At 51.0% G+C, this 17,881-nt stretch overlaps 1 protein-coding gene across 1 annotated transcript; it reads left to right on the plus strand.

Annotated features, from left to right (window-relative positions):
* The first annotated feature begins 9,380 nt into the window (after positions 1 to 9,380).
* Positions 9,381 to 17,448, plus strand: Krt71 (keratin 71). The gene is made up of 9 exons (XM_041645973.1): positions 9,381 to 9,824; positions 12,125 to 12,339; positions 12,851 to 12,911; positions 13,307 to 13,402; positions 13,709 to 13,873; positions 14,073 to 14,198; positions 15,495 to 15,715; positions 16,468 to 16,502; positions 17,237 to 17,448. The coding sequence occupies exons 1-9, from the start codon at positions 9,381 to 9,383 to the stop codon at positions 17,446 to 17,448; spliced, it is 1,575 nt and encodes a 524-aa protein (XP_041501907.1).
* The last annotated feature ends 433 nt before the right edge of the window (positions 17,449 to 17,881 follow it).

Consider the following 17,881-nt stretch of genomic DNA (forward strand, 5'->3'; position numbering starts at 1 on the left):
TCAGTCCCACTCACCTCAGTGTCTGGAGAAGAATATCTTTGCTTCTGCCCAGAGAACCATCACACTTGAACCCTATATCCCTGAGTTTTAGGACTGTCTCCAGTGCACGTGACATTTGCTATCTACTTTAAGTTCTAAGTGACACAGTCAACCTTCCCTTGCCAGTAGGTCCCATGTGAGCTTCTGGATTTTCTTGCCTTCAGTTTGCAGGAGGCTTTGGAAACTCAAGATATCATCGTCTTCTTGAGCTAAGGAAGCTATGATCAATCAGACAGAGTGGAGAGAAAGGATGTCGAAAGAGAGGAGGGGAATTGAGGTCATATTCTTAATTGTCTAGATTTTCTGCCCTTCTCAGAATGGGTGGGACTTTTGGCAGTCTTTCTCTGTCCCATTGGCCAGGCCATTGTAGAGTGACTGGATTGATCAGGAAAAAGATGTCCATGTTTGCAGATCCCCTGATGAGCTCTTATCCACAGAGCCACACGGAAGAGAAAGTTTTTTTAACCACCCTGTATCATCATCTTTATTATCAATAATATCTGCTCCACCTGTCAAGCACCTACTATGTGCCAGGTTGTCAGGAGCCGGTATGTGCTGCCTCTGGTTCTCACCTAACTCTGCAGAGAATGCACAAGCCACACCTCTGGGACACACAGGGAAGCTCTTTCTCAGAGTGGTTGAACTAGCCCACATCACACACCTACGAACCAGCTCAAACCTTGCAGACAGCAGGGTTCATGATGTTTTGCTGGCTTATCACAATCACACCCACTTTTAGAGAAGGGATGCCAAGATCACAGTGAAGAAGGACACTTAGAAGAAATCCCACACTAGCTCAGAATTGAGAAATAGGTGGTTATTTATTTAGCGGTAGACTCACAAATCAGAATCCTCTGCTGGAACGGAGATCAGAAATCGAATCCCGCAGCTGGAGAAGAGGCCAGACACATGCTCTACTTTGGCATAAATAGTAGAAGAGGCCACGCCCCAGTGGGCGGGTAACTACTGACTGTAAGATTTCCTACTAGACAAGGACAGTAGATTATGTTGGCTTTTGTGAAGACGGTGGCTATGTTTGGACCTCAGACTTCTGTCTGGGCCAGTGACTTCCAGGACCTTGTGACACTGGAGTGCAATGGCTGTAAGCTGATTTAGTGGGTGGACTTAATCTTGCCTCTGAGTGGTCCTATCCATTCTGAAGTCAAGGTTTACTGTGTGAAGGATGGAACCATCTCATCCCTCCTTTGCATGGCCTAAGGACTCTAAATTTCTGCTGAATGTGCAATAAAGTGCTTTGATAAATGTCAGAGGTGCACATCTGTCAGTCTGTCAATCTTTCCAAATGCCGCACTGTCTAACGACAACGTGACCCACCTGGATGTGTGCATAGCTCTATTGTGTAGGCTAGAGGTCAAGCCAGGGGACTGCTCAGGAGGTCACTTCAGGTTACTGGGAGAGATAGAAACACTCAAAGCCATGCACTTGAGCCTCTCGGATTATCTGCAAAAATGAATCAAATGCATTACAGCACATAAACGCAGCAGTGAAAAGTATTAGACTCCTAGAAGAAAATACAAAGGTAAATCTGCAAAACACAAAGATAAGGAGTAGATTAGGCAAAACAGATAAACTATTGAACTTCCTGAATGTTAAAGAAATTTTTTAAAAATCTTTTAAAAAGGTTGCTTTGTTTCATTTTGTTTTGTTTGAGGCAAGTCCTCTATAGCCCAGCCTGGCCTTGAGCTCATATCACTCTTCTTCCCTCAAGCCCTGGGATGACAGGAATGAACCAGGATGGCCAGCACCATCGTAAGGCTTTAAGTCAAGGCTTTTCCTTGGGACATATGAACAACAGTTCACCTCAGATAGGGCCTGATGACAGACCAAAGAAGCAATTCCTCTTTGTCTAACTTAGTGAACCAGGGTCTTTGCTGGGGCTACAAACAGGAGGATGGAAGAGGGTTACATATAAAAGCATGGCCAACTCAAGGGCATCTACATCACCAAACCCAGAGAACTTAGACAACAATGAGGACACTAAGAGAGACTTCCATAGACCTAATCTACATGGGATGTAGAAAAAGACACTATCTCCTGAGTAAATTGGGAGCATGGGGACCTTGAGGAAGGGTTGAAGGGAGGAGGGGAAAGGCAGGGAGGGGAGCAGCGAAAAATGTAGAGATCAATAAAAATCAATTTTTAAAAAAGGGGAAAAAAGTCCATCCCAGCAGAGGTGATGAACCAGGAGAACTATGTCTCTGGAGCTTTCTGACCAGTTTGTAGTCAACTCCACAGGACGACCTTCTCTCCCCAGAGATGGTTTACAACTGTTAGAACTGTGGGGTGGCCTTGTTTCTGTGCCTTCTGGGTCTGACACACTTCAAGAGCTCCCCGAGTCTTATCAGTCTCCCTCCTTCTCGATGTGCAGGACACAACTCACACTGCCAGGAAAGTGGGGCGAGCCAGGCATGGTGGTACTGCTGCCTCCTGGCATTCGAGAAGCTGAGTTCAAGGCCACCATGGGGTACAAAGTAAGACCCTGTCCCCAGAAATGAAAGTGTGGGGGGAGGTGAGAGATTAAGTGAAAAAGCAACCTGCAGGAGGAGAAAAATTTACAAATTATTTCTCTAGTAGCTCCAGTGTTCAGAGTATGAAAGGAACTCTTACAATTCAACAAGACAAGGGTACCTAGCCAAGAAAGTGCAAGGGGACCGCAGGCATGGCTCAGTAGTTAAGAGCACACTCGGCTCTTCCAGAACTTGATTTCCAGCACCCACAGCAGACAGTTCATAAATGCCTGTAACTCCAGTCCCAGGGGAGCCAACACCTCTTCGGTCATCTGTGTTCATATACACACACACAAATAAAGTTTTTTAAAAAGAAGTGAGCAAAGACTTTAATAAATTCTCATCTACAGAAAGTATACATATGACCAATGAGCACATGGAAATATGCTCAACATAACTAGCTATTAGGAAAGGGGAGCTAATCTGTAATTTATACCTTCTAAGACAATTATAATATTAAAAACAGGAGATAACAGCTACTCCTGTTAGGATGTAGAGCAGTTAGAACGTTTTGGGCTTTTGCTTTGTTTTGAGACAGGGTCTCACTATGCAGCCCTGTCTGGCCTGAAGCTCTCCTTGTTGGTCCTCCTGCCTCTGCCTGCCATGCACTTTGTCGAAGCTCATGTGCCCCTGAGCCTGGCAGAAAGGTTAGAGTCGATGTGCGGTCCTTAAGAATTGGGCTGAAGAGTTGGCTCAGTGCTTGAGAGCACTAGTGGCTCTTCCGAGGACCCAGGTTCCATTCCCACCCCCACATGGTGGCTCCCAACCATGTGTACTTCAGTTCTAGGGGTCCTATCCCCCTCTGACCTCAGTGGGCACCAGGCATTCGTGCAGCACACCATCGTACACACAGGGGAAACGTTCATACACACAGAGTAATAAAGTAAATATGAGGACTGTTGTGTGGAGTTACAGGCAAAGGGACTGAAATCAGATATTCCAATGGAATGTGTCTTTGTCTACACTATTCACCTTACCTATCTGCGTAATTATTGAGGCAGGGCTTCTCCTTGAACTAGGAGTTTATCAGTTGGATTTAGCTGTACTGACTGGCCAGCAAGCTCCTCAGATGCGCCTTTGTCTGCCCACCAGGTCTGGCTTTTCATGCTGGTACTCCAGGTCTGAACTCAGGTGCTCACAACTGAGCGACCTTTCCAGCCCTTTAGATCAGGTATTTAAGGCCCAGTCTTGCTGAAGTTCTCAACCCCCACATCAAGCACACAATCCAACCATTGTCAGAACCTTCTTTCCACTCGGGACTCAGCAGAGGAGACCCAGGTTTACTGGACTGAGAAGTCCTCCAAGGCAGGCTGTGTCTTCCCTTATCCCATGTGTGGTGGGTGCCAGTGTGGAGAGGCTGCCTGATACGTGCTGAGTGAATCATTTGGGAGGACATCCTCCCAGGCTCTCTGCTGTCACAGTCTCAGGGAAGTTGGATGGAGGAATGAGTACCTTACCCTGCCACTGACTGGAGTCTCTGCCTCCTCTCCCAGGACTATCAATGAGCAAGAATACATGGAAAAGACATGACATGAGGCCATTGGAGTTAGAGACAGGAGCACTCAGGGATGAGAGGGACAGGATCTGAACAGCTCTATGTCCACCACTGTGGTTCATCAGTCAGACCTAAAAAAGAGAGCCCCCCCCCAGAGGCTGTGGGAGGCACCTGGAGGGCAAGCATCAGAAGTCAGGCTATGAGACACCCAGGTCACAGACTGCAGCCGCTCTTCTTTCAGCCAAGTCACGGTGCAGCTACTCACCTGCCGTTCAACCTCGAGGAAGTTGCCTAACTTCCTTGGGCATTGCTATCTCATTTATGAAGTGGGGATAATAACAGCGCCAGCCTTCAGGGCGGTTGTGAGGACTAAATGAATTAATATATGCGAGGTGCTCAGAACCGTGGCTGGCAGGATGAACCCTGACTAAGTGTTAGCTACGCATTCTATCTTCATTATTATTGTTTACAAGGCTCTTCCATCCACCTCGGGGAATAGGTGGACCAGGTGTTGGTGTTCCCCTCCTTAGAGATGTAGTAAGAGGGGCATAGGAAGGTAGACCCACTGTTACACAGGCAATGAGTGGCCCAGGTGAGACAGTGGCATGGGGTCCTCAGAGTCCCAAGTCTACACACTATGTCAGAGGTGTGGAGCTGGGCAAAGAAGATGATCAACCACGCTCAAAGGAAGTGCCCCAGCCAGAGAGCTGAGGGTGGTAGCAGGGGACAACACTGTCCTTAATCGCATCTCTTCACCAGAGACTACATTCTTCTCTCCTTTATACCCCAGTTCCTCAGGGTGAGCTCACCTTTGGCCTTTTAAGTAAAAAATCGGCGAAGACCCCTCCTGCCCTTCAAGTCGTCTGATTGTGGCCATATCCTGGGGTCCAAAGTCCCTCTAGCTGGCTCAGGGTGAGGGCACTCCCTACCTGAGCCCATGCAAGACTGCAAGGAGACCACTCTTGGGGATTCACAGATTAACACACTCATGACCTGGTTCCTCTGCCGAGGAGGGCTGGGAGGGCCTGAGCTGATCTCATCCAAATAGCCCAGCTCATTTTCTCTAATTTTGGATAATTACTTTGCTTAGAGAACCACCTGCCCCTCTCCTGGTGCCTCTAGCCTCTCCTATCCCCAATCTGACCCAACTCTCCCACACGTAATGCCTTCAATGACTCCCTGGCACATGCACAGCCTGAGACTCGGAGTTTCTGTACCCAGATCACCCTCTACTCATCACAAATGACCTGACCCTCAGCATCTTGGGATGCTTTCCCTACTTCTTAAGGGTCAGTTAACCCTTCTTCCCTTGAAAGATTGAAATCCAAGCAGTTCACATGTTTTTAGTTTCCCAAGCCTCTCCTCTTTGTTCATTCCCTTCTCCAACCCTAAAGCTTCTCCCTCAGAGGTTTTCTCTTAAGAGGTTTGCTAACCCAAGACCTCTGGAAAGGGTCAGCAGATACACCAATCAAAGCCATGGGGCTCCAGTGAATGTCCCATCCTAATTGTCACCACACACGGAAGCACAGATGCAGGAAAAATGACAATTTACTCATAGAAACAAAATAGGAGAGCTGAGTATACATCAATATAATGCACAGATAAAGCTGATTTGATAAGCCACACACACCACACACACACATACAAACACCACATAACCACACGCCACACACACACACACACACACACACTCATAAACATACACACACGACAGAGAGATAAAGCTGATTTGATAAGCCACACACACATCCACACATACCACACCAAGTACAACATAACCACACACCACATGCATACACACAAACACACATGCAACACCATACATACCAAACACACAACATAACCACATACACCTCTCTGTTTCTCTCTGTCTCTGTCTCTCTGTCTCTGTCTCTCTTTCTCTCTCTCTCTCTCACACACACACAGATAAAGCTGATTTGATAAGCCACCCGCCTTTTTTTCTTTTGAATGCCCTGGTATCAAGGAAAGATCTCCCTGGTATATTCAGGTTTTATCCTATGACCTCATAGTCTTCCCATTTAACAGGTGAACAATGCTGTGGCCCTAAGACACTCGTGGCTGTCTGAGGACCACTCAAAAGTCAGTTCTGTCAGAGAGCGTCTGCTTGGGGACAAGTGTGTAAGGTCCTCACCATGAGGCCATGGATTCTCAAAGCAGCGGTCTGTCTTCTCCGGTCCCCATTTCTTTCCAGATTTCAGCTAACACAGGGACGGAGCCTTTGTACTGCTGGTGAACTGGGGCTCCATTCTCAGCTAACACAGGGACAGAGCCTTTGTACCGCTGGTGAACTGGGGCTCCATTCTGGTTTCCTTCACTCCCTCCCTTTACCCTCTAGCAAAATGTGAGCATCCTGGTACCTGATCTGGGCCCACCCTTCCTGTGGGTGGTCCAGACTCTTCCTTCCCCTCTTCTTTATCATCCTCATCAACAACAGGGGTGGGTCACTCCTCATGGCCAGTATCTGATTAACTCATTCACGCCACTGTGTAAATGACTTGGTAATAACCTACTGGGTTGTTTCTCTCAGGGATACTTGCTTTTGTAGGGCAAAGACACCAAGATAAGCTCTTTGGAGTCAGGGGACTTTGGACCATTCCCATCAGAAGTTGGTTATGAGTCCCACAAACATTGGATAAATGAATCAACATCAATAGATGTGACATCGTGCCTACAAAGCGCTTCCTACTGAGTTTTATACGTGGCAACTACTTGATTGGCTGTGGCTATTATTTGTAATGGTCAATTTTCTGGGATCAGCAGTGGTCTGGGAGAGCCTGGGAGAGTCACCACCCCTTCCCTGTCCCCAGCATCTGATGACACTGTATGGGAATGTGCTGATGTGGAGGCCACACTGGAGAGGAAGGAGGGAAGGCAGGCAGAGCCTCTGGCCCTTTAGTAACTGACACCGGTTATTGGACATTAAGGATGTTTCGGGCCTTAGGGAGTGCTTTGCATCAAATAGCATGTGCAAGCCTTGCCACTCTTGCATTAAAGTCTATTGTCCCATTCTCCCTGGGAGAAGCTGAGACCAGAAAGGCCAAATGTGGTGGGGGAACAAATCGAGTTCCTGAGGTCTGGGTTTCCAGAGGCGCCACTCTAGGTAGAAAACTGTCCCACATCCCATCTCTGCTGTTTGCTGTGTCTCCAGCAAGGGGCTGCCCACTGGGAGGGGCCTGATCCTGGGATGCAAAGAGCCCACAGAGGGAGGCATCATAGCTTCTGGGATCCCTGCCATACTCAGAAGACACCATTTCCCTTATGCATTGTCCATATGTCATTGACCAGAGTGCAGAAAAGACAGGCCAAGCCAGAAACCAGGGCTTCAGCAACATGGATGTGGGTCAGAAGGTGGTGAGGAAAGTGGGCAGGGATGTGTGGGAATAGCTTAGCAACATGTTAAAGGGCACTGAAGAAGAGACCAGTGAATGAGATGTCCGTGGGCAGGCAGGAGAATCAGGGAACGGAGAGTGGTGAGGAGCAGAGGATGGGGGACACTGATGGCTGGGCTGGGGTGCCGCCATATGTACAACTGACAAAGCCATTAACAGCGATGCTGTGCCAGGGTTGTACTGAGAGCATGAAAACCCTGCAGCATTACTCAAATGTACGGGGGGTATGGAGTGAAGGGGACAGAGGTGGGAGGAAGGGAGAGAGCGTGCTAGGTGGCCTCTGGGGAAGCTCTGCTCTGCTTACAAAAAAACAGGAGATGATGTGTGATGTGATATTCAGAGAAGCCTTGAGGACATCACATCCTTGCTACACAACCAAGAGCATGTCCAAGACTGAGAGTGGGGAGCAGGGCTCAGATGTGCCCTGTACTGGTCCAGGAAGACCCATGAGGAGGGCTGGGTAGAGCATGAAATGAAGAGATGGGGGAACAAAGGATGGATGGAAGATGGAGGTGGGACAGGGAGAAAAGAGGGTGGAGGAAGGGAGCTATGATGCTGTTTTGATATCAGCAAGGAAGGAATGGAAAGGAAAGGAAAGCAGGGGAGAGTGGGTTCCATGCCAGTGAATCCAGATGGCACCCCCATTTAGCCTATGTCCATATTTTTCTTCTTTCATGACCCTATTCAACTGATAACCCCACCTCACCATGGGAAGCTGGCAATAACCTTTGAGACGGTCATGGGCTGACTAGAGTGATTAATGGAGAAGACTGGGGCCCATCATTGGAACCAGTGACCCAGGACAGAGGGGACCACAGATGTAGCCTCCGGGAGTCAGGTACCAAAACCGTGTTTGGTGTGGTGCACAGTCATACTCCCATTGATTGCTTTCTGACTTTGGCTGTGTGAAGTCTGGACTCCTAGGAATGGCCCCAGCCAGACTCACCTCCTGAGTTCTCAGGCCTGGGCAGAGGAGCTGGAGCTAGTGTTCATGGCTGAGGACTGATTGGTTTGTGCTGATGCACATGGCAGGGGAGAGGGGTGTGATGAAGTGGAGCTCCTATGGTATGCCTTTGAACTCCCTAAACCATGTCCATTGTGTCTGTCCTCTCTGCCTACTGTGAGCTGAGTCTCCACCAAGCTCCGTGCTCTTGGCTTTTCATTTTCTCCAGTGGCCAAAGCCTCTCCTCCTCCAGCCCCTCATTAGTCTGACTATGGATGGTGTCTGAGAGGTGCGATGGGGACATCCGGCTCTCCAGAAAGTGTGTAAGCACATGGTCATCATGATCCCATAGTTGTTGTGGCCCGGGCTGCTCAGTGCTAAAGACAGGGTCCTGCCAAGCTAGTCCCCCAACAAAGAGGGCCACTTCTAAGGCTTTTGTCTGCAAGAGGCTTGGGGTGAATGGCTGCTAGATGAGGTCTTTCTAGGACAGGGTGTAAAGCTATGGGAATCTGTGAATACTGTACTTAATGGCCAATTCTGTCCAAAATGGCTGTGTCATCTCTGCTCCCTGAACCCTTGCAAGGACGCCAACCACAGAGACAATCTGAGAAGGATGGTAGAGTGCCAGTGACATTCCCCTGGGGAGGCTGTGGCCTAGGGCAAATTACCTTATAACAGCAGGTTAATTAGATAAGACCCAAATTACCTGAGCAAGGTTTGCAAGCCTAGCAATTTGACAGTTTCATGTTGTTTCAGAGGTGGGGAGGGCTGATCTCTGGCTCAGCACAGAGAAAATGACTTCTTGCTCCTAGGCAGGCCAAACCCACGAATTAAGCTCTCCCCTGCCCATCTGCAAGCCCAATGCCATGCATATATAAGGGCACCTGCTGGTGCTCACCACAGTCAGTACAACCTTCCTGGGATTTGTCTTCCTCCCTTGTACTCCATCTCCACCAACAAGCAACATGAGCCGCCAATTCACCTGCAAGTCTGGAGCTGGCAGCAGGGGCTTCAGCGGCTGCTCGGCTGTGCTGTCCGGGGGCAGTTCATCCTCTTACCGGGCAGGAGGCAAAGGACTCAGTGGGAGCTTTGGTAGTCGGAGTCTCTACAGCCTTGGAGGCGCCAGAAGCATCACTCTCAACATGGCTACCAGCAGCGGCAAGAATGGAGGTTTTGGATTTGGCCGAAGCCGGGCCAGTGGCTTTGCTGGCAGCATCTTCGGCAGTGTGGCCCTGGGACCTGTGTGCTCGACTGTGTGCCCACCTGGAGGCATCCACCAGGTCACAGTCAATGAGAGCCTGCTGGCCCCCCTCAATGTGGAGCTGGACCCAGAGATCCAGAAGGTGCGGGCACAGGAGCGAGAGCAGATCAAGGCCCTGAATAACAAGTTCGCCTCCTTCATCGACAAGGTGGGTCTGTTAGGATGGTTAGCGGGGGCTTGCCTGGGAACAGCTCGCCACTCCCCCTGTTGGAGCAGATGATCTTCAATCCCTCTGGAGGCATTGAAGTGGGGTGCATTTACTGTACACGAGGTGTCCATTCTGTCACCTTACTATCTTGCAAAAGATTCTCTGTAGTTCGGAGAGAAAACACCAGTAGGGGTTGTTCATGCTGGTTGTTCAGGGATACTCACAGCAGAACCCCGGGGAGGAGACCTGGGCCTTGCTGTGGAGACTTGGCCTGGTACCATTTCTAAGCCTGTGGTCACACAGGTTGTACACAGTGAAGGCCAGGAGGAGAATGGACCAGAAAGACATTCTTCCTCACAGGCATGCTGACCTTGTACCCTAGTCACTCGACTAATGGAACAGGAGTATGAAGGCTGTCAGTGGTGGGTGTTTCTGTCAGTGGTGGAGGGCACTCTCGCAAGGTCGGGGTAGAGGTGATCTGCAGTCAGAGATGGCCATGGCTGACAGTGTGGGGAAAATCACTTAATCCGCCTGGGTCCTTATGTTCTTACCTTTGGTGGAAATCAAGACCTTTCCCTGCGGCTTGTGTTAGTTTAGAAAAGAAGGCTCATGTGAAGACCTCGGCAAATGCCTGGCTCAGGCTAAGTCCCTCTGACCCCAGTGGTGGCTGTTGTCTCTGTGAAAGGGTCCTGGGAAGCAGAGGACCCTCAGATCTGGACAAGACCTCAAGGGATCCTCCAGCTCAGCCAGGATGCTGGCTGTGGAATATAAGCAACAGCTTCCCTCGGCTTATGGGTCAGCAAGGCCATAGAGGCCAATGCCACTCCTACACAGCCATTTCGAGGGCAGACAGGGTAGGGGCTCACCCCCAGTCTCTTGTCTCCAGGTCTAGGGTCAGAGTTGCTAGGGCCATGTTGGCTCCATGACAATCAAGCATCACAGGCCCAGGCCTTGTGGCCATAAGAACAGCCCTTGCTCTACATTGCTAGTCTTCCATGTGGAGGCTGCATTCTCTGCTCAGTCCCGGGACCAAGGCTAGTGCTGCAGCTTCTTGTCCTCAAGGCTACTCACATCTAGACAACCAAGGTGCTCCGAGGATTTGGGTCTGGGGGTGGGACTGTCCCGAACCTGGGTGGGCTGGCCAGACCCTACAAACAGGCAAATTCGGAGACACAGAAAAGCAAGATGAGGGGGAGGGGTGTCTCCTTGGGAGTGGAAAGGAGACTCAAAGCCTGGTTAGCTCTCCAGGAGCTTTGGTCTCAGGAGCACCCTGGCATCTCAGCCCCAAGTAGAGAAGAGATATAGAGTCCTATTGGTAGCCTAGCTGTGTCTAGCGACATGCTAGGCACTGTGGTACACCAGATGCAGTTCATGCTCAGCTCAGGAAGAACTCTGGATTGATTTAACCAAACCAAGTGTTGGATGATTTGTTAGAAACCAGATGTTTGGAGCATAGGCTCATCTCAGGGCAGAGTTCCATGCGTTATTTCCCACCTCCTGTGAACCTGTGAACACAGCCTTGCTTAAGTGTGCCTGTGCTCACTAATGTTAAAAAAAAAGTCAAATTTTAAAATATTGTACTCACCATAAGCAACTGCGGTGGTGGTGGTATATGCTAATGATCTCTGGTAAATTCCCTGGTCTGGTGAGGGTCAGGCTCTGTCTGTCAGGTTCCATGTTTCATGCTTGCTCCAGACAGGAGGGTTTTGAGCTCTACGTGTGTGTGTGTGTGTGTGTGTGTGTGTGTGTGTGTGAGAGAGTGTGTGTGTGAGAGTGTGTGTGTGAGTGTGTGTGTGTGTGTGTGTGTGTGTGTGTGTTGGGGGACAGCGTCTGTGAGTAGGAGTAGGGTGGCCCAGTGTGGGATTTTGAAACACTCAGCAGCTCTTGGCCCCAGCCTCACTGCACTCTGACGTCATAAGACCTCATCTTCAGAGTGGATAGCCTTTCCAAACAGATGCGCCCTGCTTGGTCCTGCGCTGCTGGTGTAGGGTGCACTCACACACCCCTCTGCTTAGTCACTGTGGGCTCTGGTTGATTGGAGGTCCACAGTGAGGAGACACTTGTCTGGGTTTAGTTCTGAGCTCTGCCTTTGTCTAAACTTCTGGACCTTGGGAAGAAGCAAAACTTCCTCATGCCTCAGTTTCTTCTCCACTGATCATGGCCAACCCGCCTCCGATTAGAGCTGCCCACCTCTTGCAGCTGTGGAGGGTGAAAGGGAAAGATGCAGCCAGCACAGCGGCCTCGCATGACGACTGTGATGAGTTCTGTGGCATTCAACAGTAGCTGGGTTTGGGTTGCAGGTGCGCTTCCTGGAGCAGCAGAACCAGGTGCTGGAGACCAAGTGGGAGCTGCTGCAGCAGCTGGACCTGAACAACTGCAAGAACAACCTGGAGCCCATCCTCGAGGGCTACATCAGCAACATGCGGAAGCAGCTGGAGACACTGTCGGGGGACAGGGTCAGGCTGGACTCCGAGCTGAGGAACGTGCGCGATGTGGTGGAGGACTACAAGAAGAAGTGAGTGAGGACACAGCCTGCAGCGAGCCCTGTCCCTTGGGAGGGTTTAAAAATTTTGGTTCCAAAGTTTTAGAGGTGGAGAGTGGGGTTCTTGACTATACCAAGTAGGGTCTCCACACTGCAAACCTAGAGCGCGCTTCCTGCTCCCTAGCCCAGGGACTGACACTGAGGACAAATGTCCAAGTAGCTGGGAATGGTGTGAAGCCACTTGCTTTCTGCATCCCGAGGTTCCCATGGGCACTGCTCACATTTGGTGTGAAGTCGCTTGCTTTCTCATCCCGAGGTCCCCAAAGGCCTTTTGTTCCACACACTTCCTTCTCATATTTCAAGATGGATCTTCTTCCAAAATTGGCCACCATGTCCCTTCCTCCAGGAAGCCTTCCTTGCTTGGCTGGCCCTTCAATCTTCTGTGCCACACTGGCTGGTATTCTTTTCTGTACTCAGGGTCTCCCCTGGGTACTCCAGAGCTCTTTGTGAAGGGTGTAAGCTATGATCTCCGGCCTTCTCACAGGTACGAGGAGGAGATCAACCGGAGGACGGCTGCAGAGAATGAATTTGTGCTGCTCAAGAAGGTGAGAGGAAGGCAGTTCCAAGGCCAGGCTAGGTCTACCGTGTGCTTCGCCATCGGTCCCCAGATGAGCTGATGCAAATAACAATGGTCATTCTGTCCGGAAGGAATGACAGGGCAGGCAGGATGACAGGAAGAACCAGCATGAGGGGCTCCCCCAGCCATGGCTCAGACGTTGCAGAGGTGACTTTCACAGCAGCCTGGCTGGAACGCCGTTTCTGAGGGTCCTCATTCCTGTTCATGGAATGGGTTCTCAGGATGAGATGTGAGGGCCGTGCTATCAGCCGCCCCTACAGGAGAAGATAATGTCTCCTTCCTCCCTCAGGCAGCTGGGCTGGGATGAATGTCACCTTTTTGGTGGCTCTTGTGGTGACCATGGATCACTGCATCTTCTTTCAGGATGTGGATGCGGCTTATGCCAACAAGGTGGAGCTGCAGGCCAAGGTGGACTCCATGGACCAGGACATTAAATTCTTCAAGTGTCTCTTTGAAGCTGTAAGTCTCTTTGCACCCATTCTCCAGAGTGGCCAGTGGCTAAAACTCTAGTTTAGAGACTGGGGGAGTCACAGAGGCTTCAGCTCTAAAGGAGGCCCCCGAGTTAGTCACCCACCTCACATGTTACTCCTGAGAGCCCCCTCCTCATTCCTGAGGCCTCATTCCATGGCAGCAGAATCTGCCTAGGGCCCAGCAAGGTATTTTCTTTGCTTGAAGGTGACAATCTTGTGTTCCAAGGCCCTATGTGGTATCACTATAATTTGTCAGTGGTCAAGTTGATATACTCCCTCCCCATGGTCATTGTAGGAGATGGCTCAGATCCAGTCCCACATCAGCGACATGTCCGTCATCCTGTCCATGGACAACAACAGGAACCTGGACCTGGACAGCATCATTGATGAGGTCCGTGCCCAGTATGAGGAGATTGCCCTGAAGAGCAAGGCCGAGGCTGAGGCGCTGTACCAGACCAAGGTGAGAGGCAGAGACTGGGCCAGGGGTGGCAGGTAGGGTGGAACCACGATATGAGGTCTCAACACAGTTATATCCAGAAAAGACAGTGCCCAGGCCAGAATCCCCTGTGCCTGTGCCCTGTGCCTTCAGTCAGGGCTGCAGGGAGCTTACAGACTCCAAGCTGTCACACTTATCCATCTCTGTGCTTTGGGCTTTCTAGTTCCAGGAACTGCAGTTGGCAGCTGGCCGCCATGGGGATGACCTCAAAAACACCAAGAATGAAATCACTGAACTGACCCGGTTCATCCAGAGACTCCGCTCAGAGATTGAGAATGCCAAGAAGCAGGTAAGGGACCTTGGTCTGTGGCCTGGAGCAGTGAGCCCAGCGGAGGGCATGTGAGGTAGTTGAGGGCCATGGCTTCCCACATGTCTCTAACAACAAGAGAAGATACTAGTGAGGTCACTGCCTTCAGCAACTGGACGTCTCTGGGGCACCGTCTTTGCTACTCACTCCTAGTGCCTTCCTTGTCCTACAGACTGGGCTCCCCAGTGTCTGGGCTTCCCTCCTGTTCACAGCTCTTGGCAGTTCCTCTTGGCAGGTGTACCCCATCTTCTCTGGACTGAACAGAGAGTCAGGGCCCCAGCTGCTCCATGCCCCCTCAGCATCTTCTCTACAGTAGTAGCTTCATAAATATCACTGGTGTGGCTGAGGAGCAGAAGTGGGTGCAGGGAGTCCCCAGTGAGGATGCCTCGTGCTAGCAGTGGGGGCAGAGGATGCAGATGGAATGAAACGGCAGAGGTGTCCACTCTTCTGCCGAATTTATGCCCACAAAGGCCTTGAGGAACAACATTCTCATTCTCTCTGCACCAGATGAGAGGTGTAGTGATGTGGGGCAGAATATAGCTGCTAGACACAGTCCCTTGTTCTTCCTATGGGCTTTAACACAACCTCTCTGCAGCCATGAGTACAAATCATCCCTCCGTCCTTCATAGGTGGCTGTAGGGTCAAATGAGATGAGGCATGGAATAGGTTGTGCTGAGGATGGTGCTGGGCACAGTGATGGGTGGTACTGAGGATGGTGCTGGGCACAGTGATGGGTGGTGCTGAGGACAGTGATGGGTGATACTGGGGACAGTGATGGGTGGTACTGGGGACAGTGATGGGTGGTACTGAGGATGGTGCTGGGCACAGTGATGGGTGGTGCTGAGCAAGGTGCTGGGCACACAGTGAGCCCCTGGCAAATAATCATAATTCTGGGAGAATCTCTTTCCTATGACCTTGGCCTGCAGGCCATGTGTCTGTGCTGGAGTTGTCACTGCATTGAGCACACTGTCTTATAATATCTTTCCCCGCAGACCCTAACAACTCAAGAACGGAAAATCACTTACTATGCGGCCTGACGATCAGTGTCTGGGCATTGAGGTGGTCGTGGTCTGCAGAGGGCGGGAACATGCTTTCCTTTCGCCATATGTCTGGGAATAGGGGCATAGCCGAGATCCAGGAAGGCTTGCCGGCTCCTTTCAGCCAGAGCAGAAGCGTGGTGTACATCCAGCACGCTACCCGATCTTACTGAATGTGAGGGGTTTGGCTGCAAAGACCAGGCCTCCTTCAGTTTTCTAACTCCTTGAATTCCTTGCTTAGGCTTCTAACCTGGAGACAGCTATCGCTGATGCCGAGCAGCGAGGGGACAGTGCCCTTAAGGATGCCCGGGCCAAGCTGGATGAGCTGGAGGGCGCCCTGCACCAGGCCAAGGAGGAGCTGGCTCGGATGCTGCGTGAATACCAGGAGCTCATGAGCCTGAAGCTGGCCTTGGACATGGAGATCGCCACTTACCGCAAGCTCCTGGAGAGCGAGGAGTGCAGGTGAGCGGAGCGTGCTGGGCAAGGAGCCTCTGATGCCACACGGGGAGTGGGAGGGGAGAATGGGGCGGTGATAAGTTGGGAACATCAGCTGGGCAGGAGGAGCAGCTCAGTGGGTGCCTAGCACGTGCAAAGCCTGACTTTAATCATCAGAACTGCACACAACTGGACGTGGTAACACATTCCTAACATCCCAGCTTTTGTGAGGTGGTCAGGAGGATCAGACGTTCAAGTTTACCCCTGACTATAGTGACTTTGATGCCATCTTAGCCTACATAAGACCCCATCTTAACCAGAAAAAAAGAGTAGCACCTATACCCATGACATCTGAATGCACACTTCCTCCTGGGGGCTGTGCTATGGTAAGCTACATGAATTAGCACATTCAGCCCTTAAACCTCCCCAGGGCATCTGGCAGCATCCTCCTTTCTCTCCTGAACCCCATTCCTCTATTAGGCTTTCTTGTTCCCTCTTTCTATGTACACTGTGAGCTGGCTCGGTGGGGATATGCTAAGCTGGCCACCCTAGCCTCCCAGTGTGCTAGGAAGAGAGAAGGCTCGCCACGGTGGGACACTGGCGGGAACACAGGCATCCTTTAATAACTGTTGTTCAGCCCAGTATGTGGCCTGCTTACCCCCAGAGTTTCAGAGGTGGCCTCCAACGCTTCTGAGGCCCACAGTGGCTGTTGTGGGCAGCACCTTGGAAGAGGCTGTGGGATGCTCCTAATGTTCTAATGTTACTTCTCTCCTCTACAGGATGTCAGGAGAGTACCCATCCCCTGTCAGTATCTGTAAGTATTTTTGTGGGATTGGAGCTAAGTCAGAGGTGCTGCATAGACACACTCTGTGTGTGTAGACAAGGGCCCTACAAATCAGACGGAAAAAGGCTGAGATCACAAAGTACAGAGGGCAGACTAGGGCTAGGTCTCCTAGTTTTCTGTCCCTCTGGGACTCTTCTGTCTTTGTCATCCTGCCTCCAAGAGAACAGCAGTGAGGGACGGCCACAGGAGAAGGGAAACAAAGGATGAATTCTAAGAAAATGATGTGTGTGTGTGGGGGGGGGTCTGTGCCAGGCTTTTGAGGCTGAGTTTGCAAATTACAGACAGATGATGAGAACTTGTGGGGGGCAGGACTGAAGGGACTCCAGAAGGGTTCTCCAAGCTGTCAGGATTGGATCTGGGATCTTAGATTGCCATCTGTGAGGAGTCAGCAAGAAAAAGAGGATGGAAGCAGATTTAGCAAAGCCACAAATAGGAGGGACAGTGGTGGATGCCCAAGACAAGTGGGTACATGGGCACCTGGTTGAAGGAGTGGACTTGAGAACCAATGGGGCAAGACTCAGCCACAGTGGGTATAAACTGAGTAAGTCAAAGACATAGGGAGGAGTCTTTGGGATCTCCTCCCCAGGATGAGGGGATGGCTATGACCAGGTCCTTAGAGAGCCCGGTCTGTCTTGGGGGAAGGAGAGTCTTCTCCCTAGCTCTGCCTGAGTAGGTTCGAGCCAACTCTCCCTCTCTCTCTGCAGCCATTATCAGCAGCACCAGTGGCAGTGGAGGCTACGGCTTCCGGCCCAGTACAGTCAGTGGTGGCTATGTGGCCAACAGTACGAGTTGCATCTCTGGAGTGTGCAGCGTCCGCGGCGGGGAGAGCAGGAGCCGAAGCAGCGGTAGCGACTACAAGGATACCCTAACGAAGGGCTCCAGCCTGAGCACCCCCTCCAAGAAAGGTGGTCGGTAGACAGGGCTTCCTGTGCCTCCCCTCCTCAGAACCTCCGTGCCCTAGTCTGCTGGCCCCTTTCTGCTCCCTATACCACTCCAGGGGCCCTGGGTTTGTCCTCAGCTAATCTCCTTCCTCCACGGTTCTGAGCCTAGATCACTCTGGACTACCGTGTGCTGGTAGACGCCAGGGCTGGGCCAGTTTCAGCTCACCTCTGTCCAGGTCCAGCCTGTCCCTTCCACCAGGCATTGCCTCTGTCCTAAACTGGCTTCTTGGGTCTCAACATGGTCTTTCTTGTCTGAGCTTTTGTCTCAGTTCCTGCTGATGACAGAAGCTAGCTCTGTATCCAAGAGGGCAACAAAAAGACAATGAACTGAGTGTGGCCAGCCCATCCGACCCAGCACGGTCTCATTTTGAGTGGGACCACTCAGAGTAAAGGGACTCTGTCTTCACT

Source organism: Microtus oregoni, unplaced genomic scaffold (assembly GCF_018167655.1).
Source record: "Microtus oregoni isolate MIOR12 unplaced genomic scaffold, Mior012 000118F_ref0000498, whole genome shotgun sequence".
Classification (NCBI taxonomy): Eukaryota; Metazoa; Chordata; class Mammalia; order Rodentia; family Cricetidae; genus Microtus; species Microtus oregoni.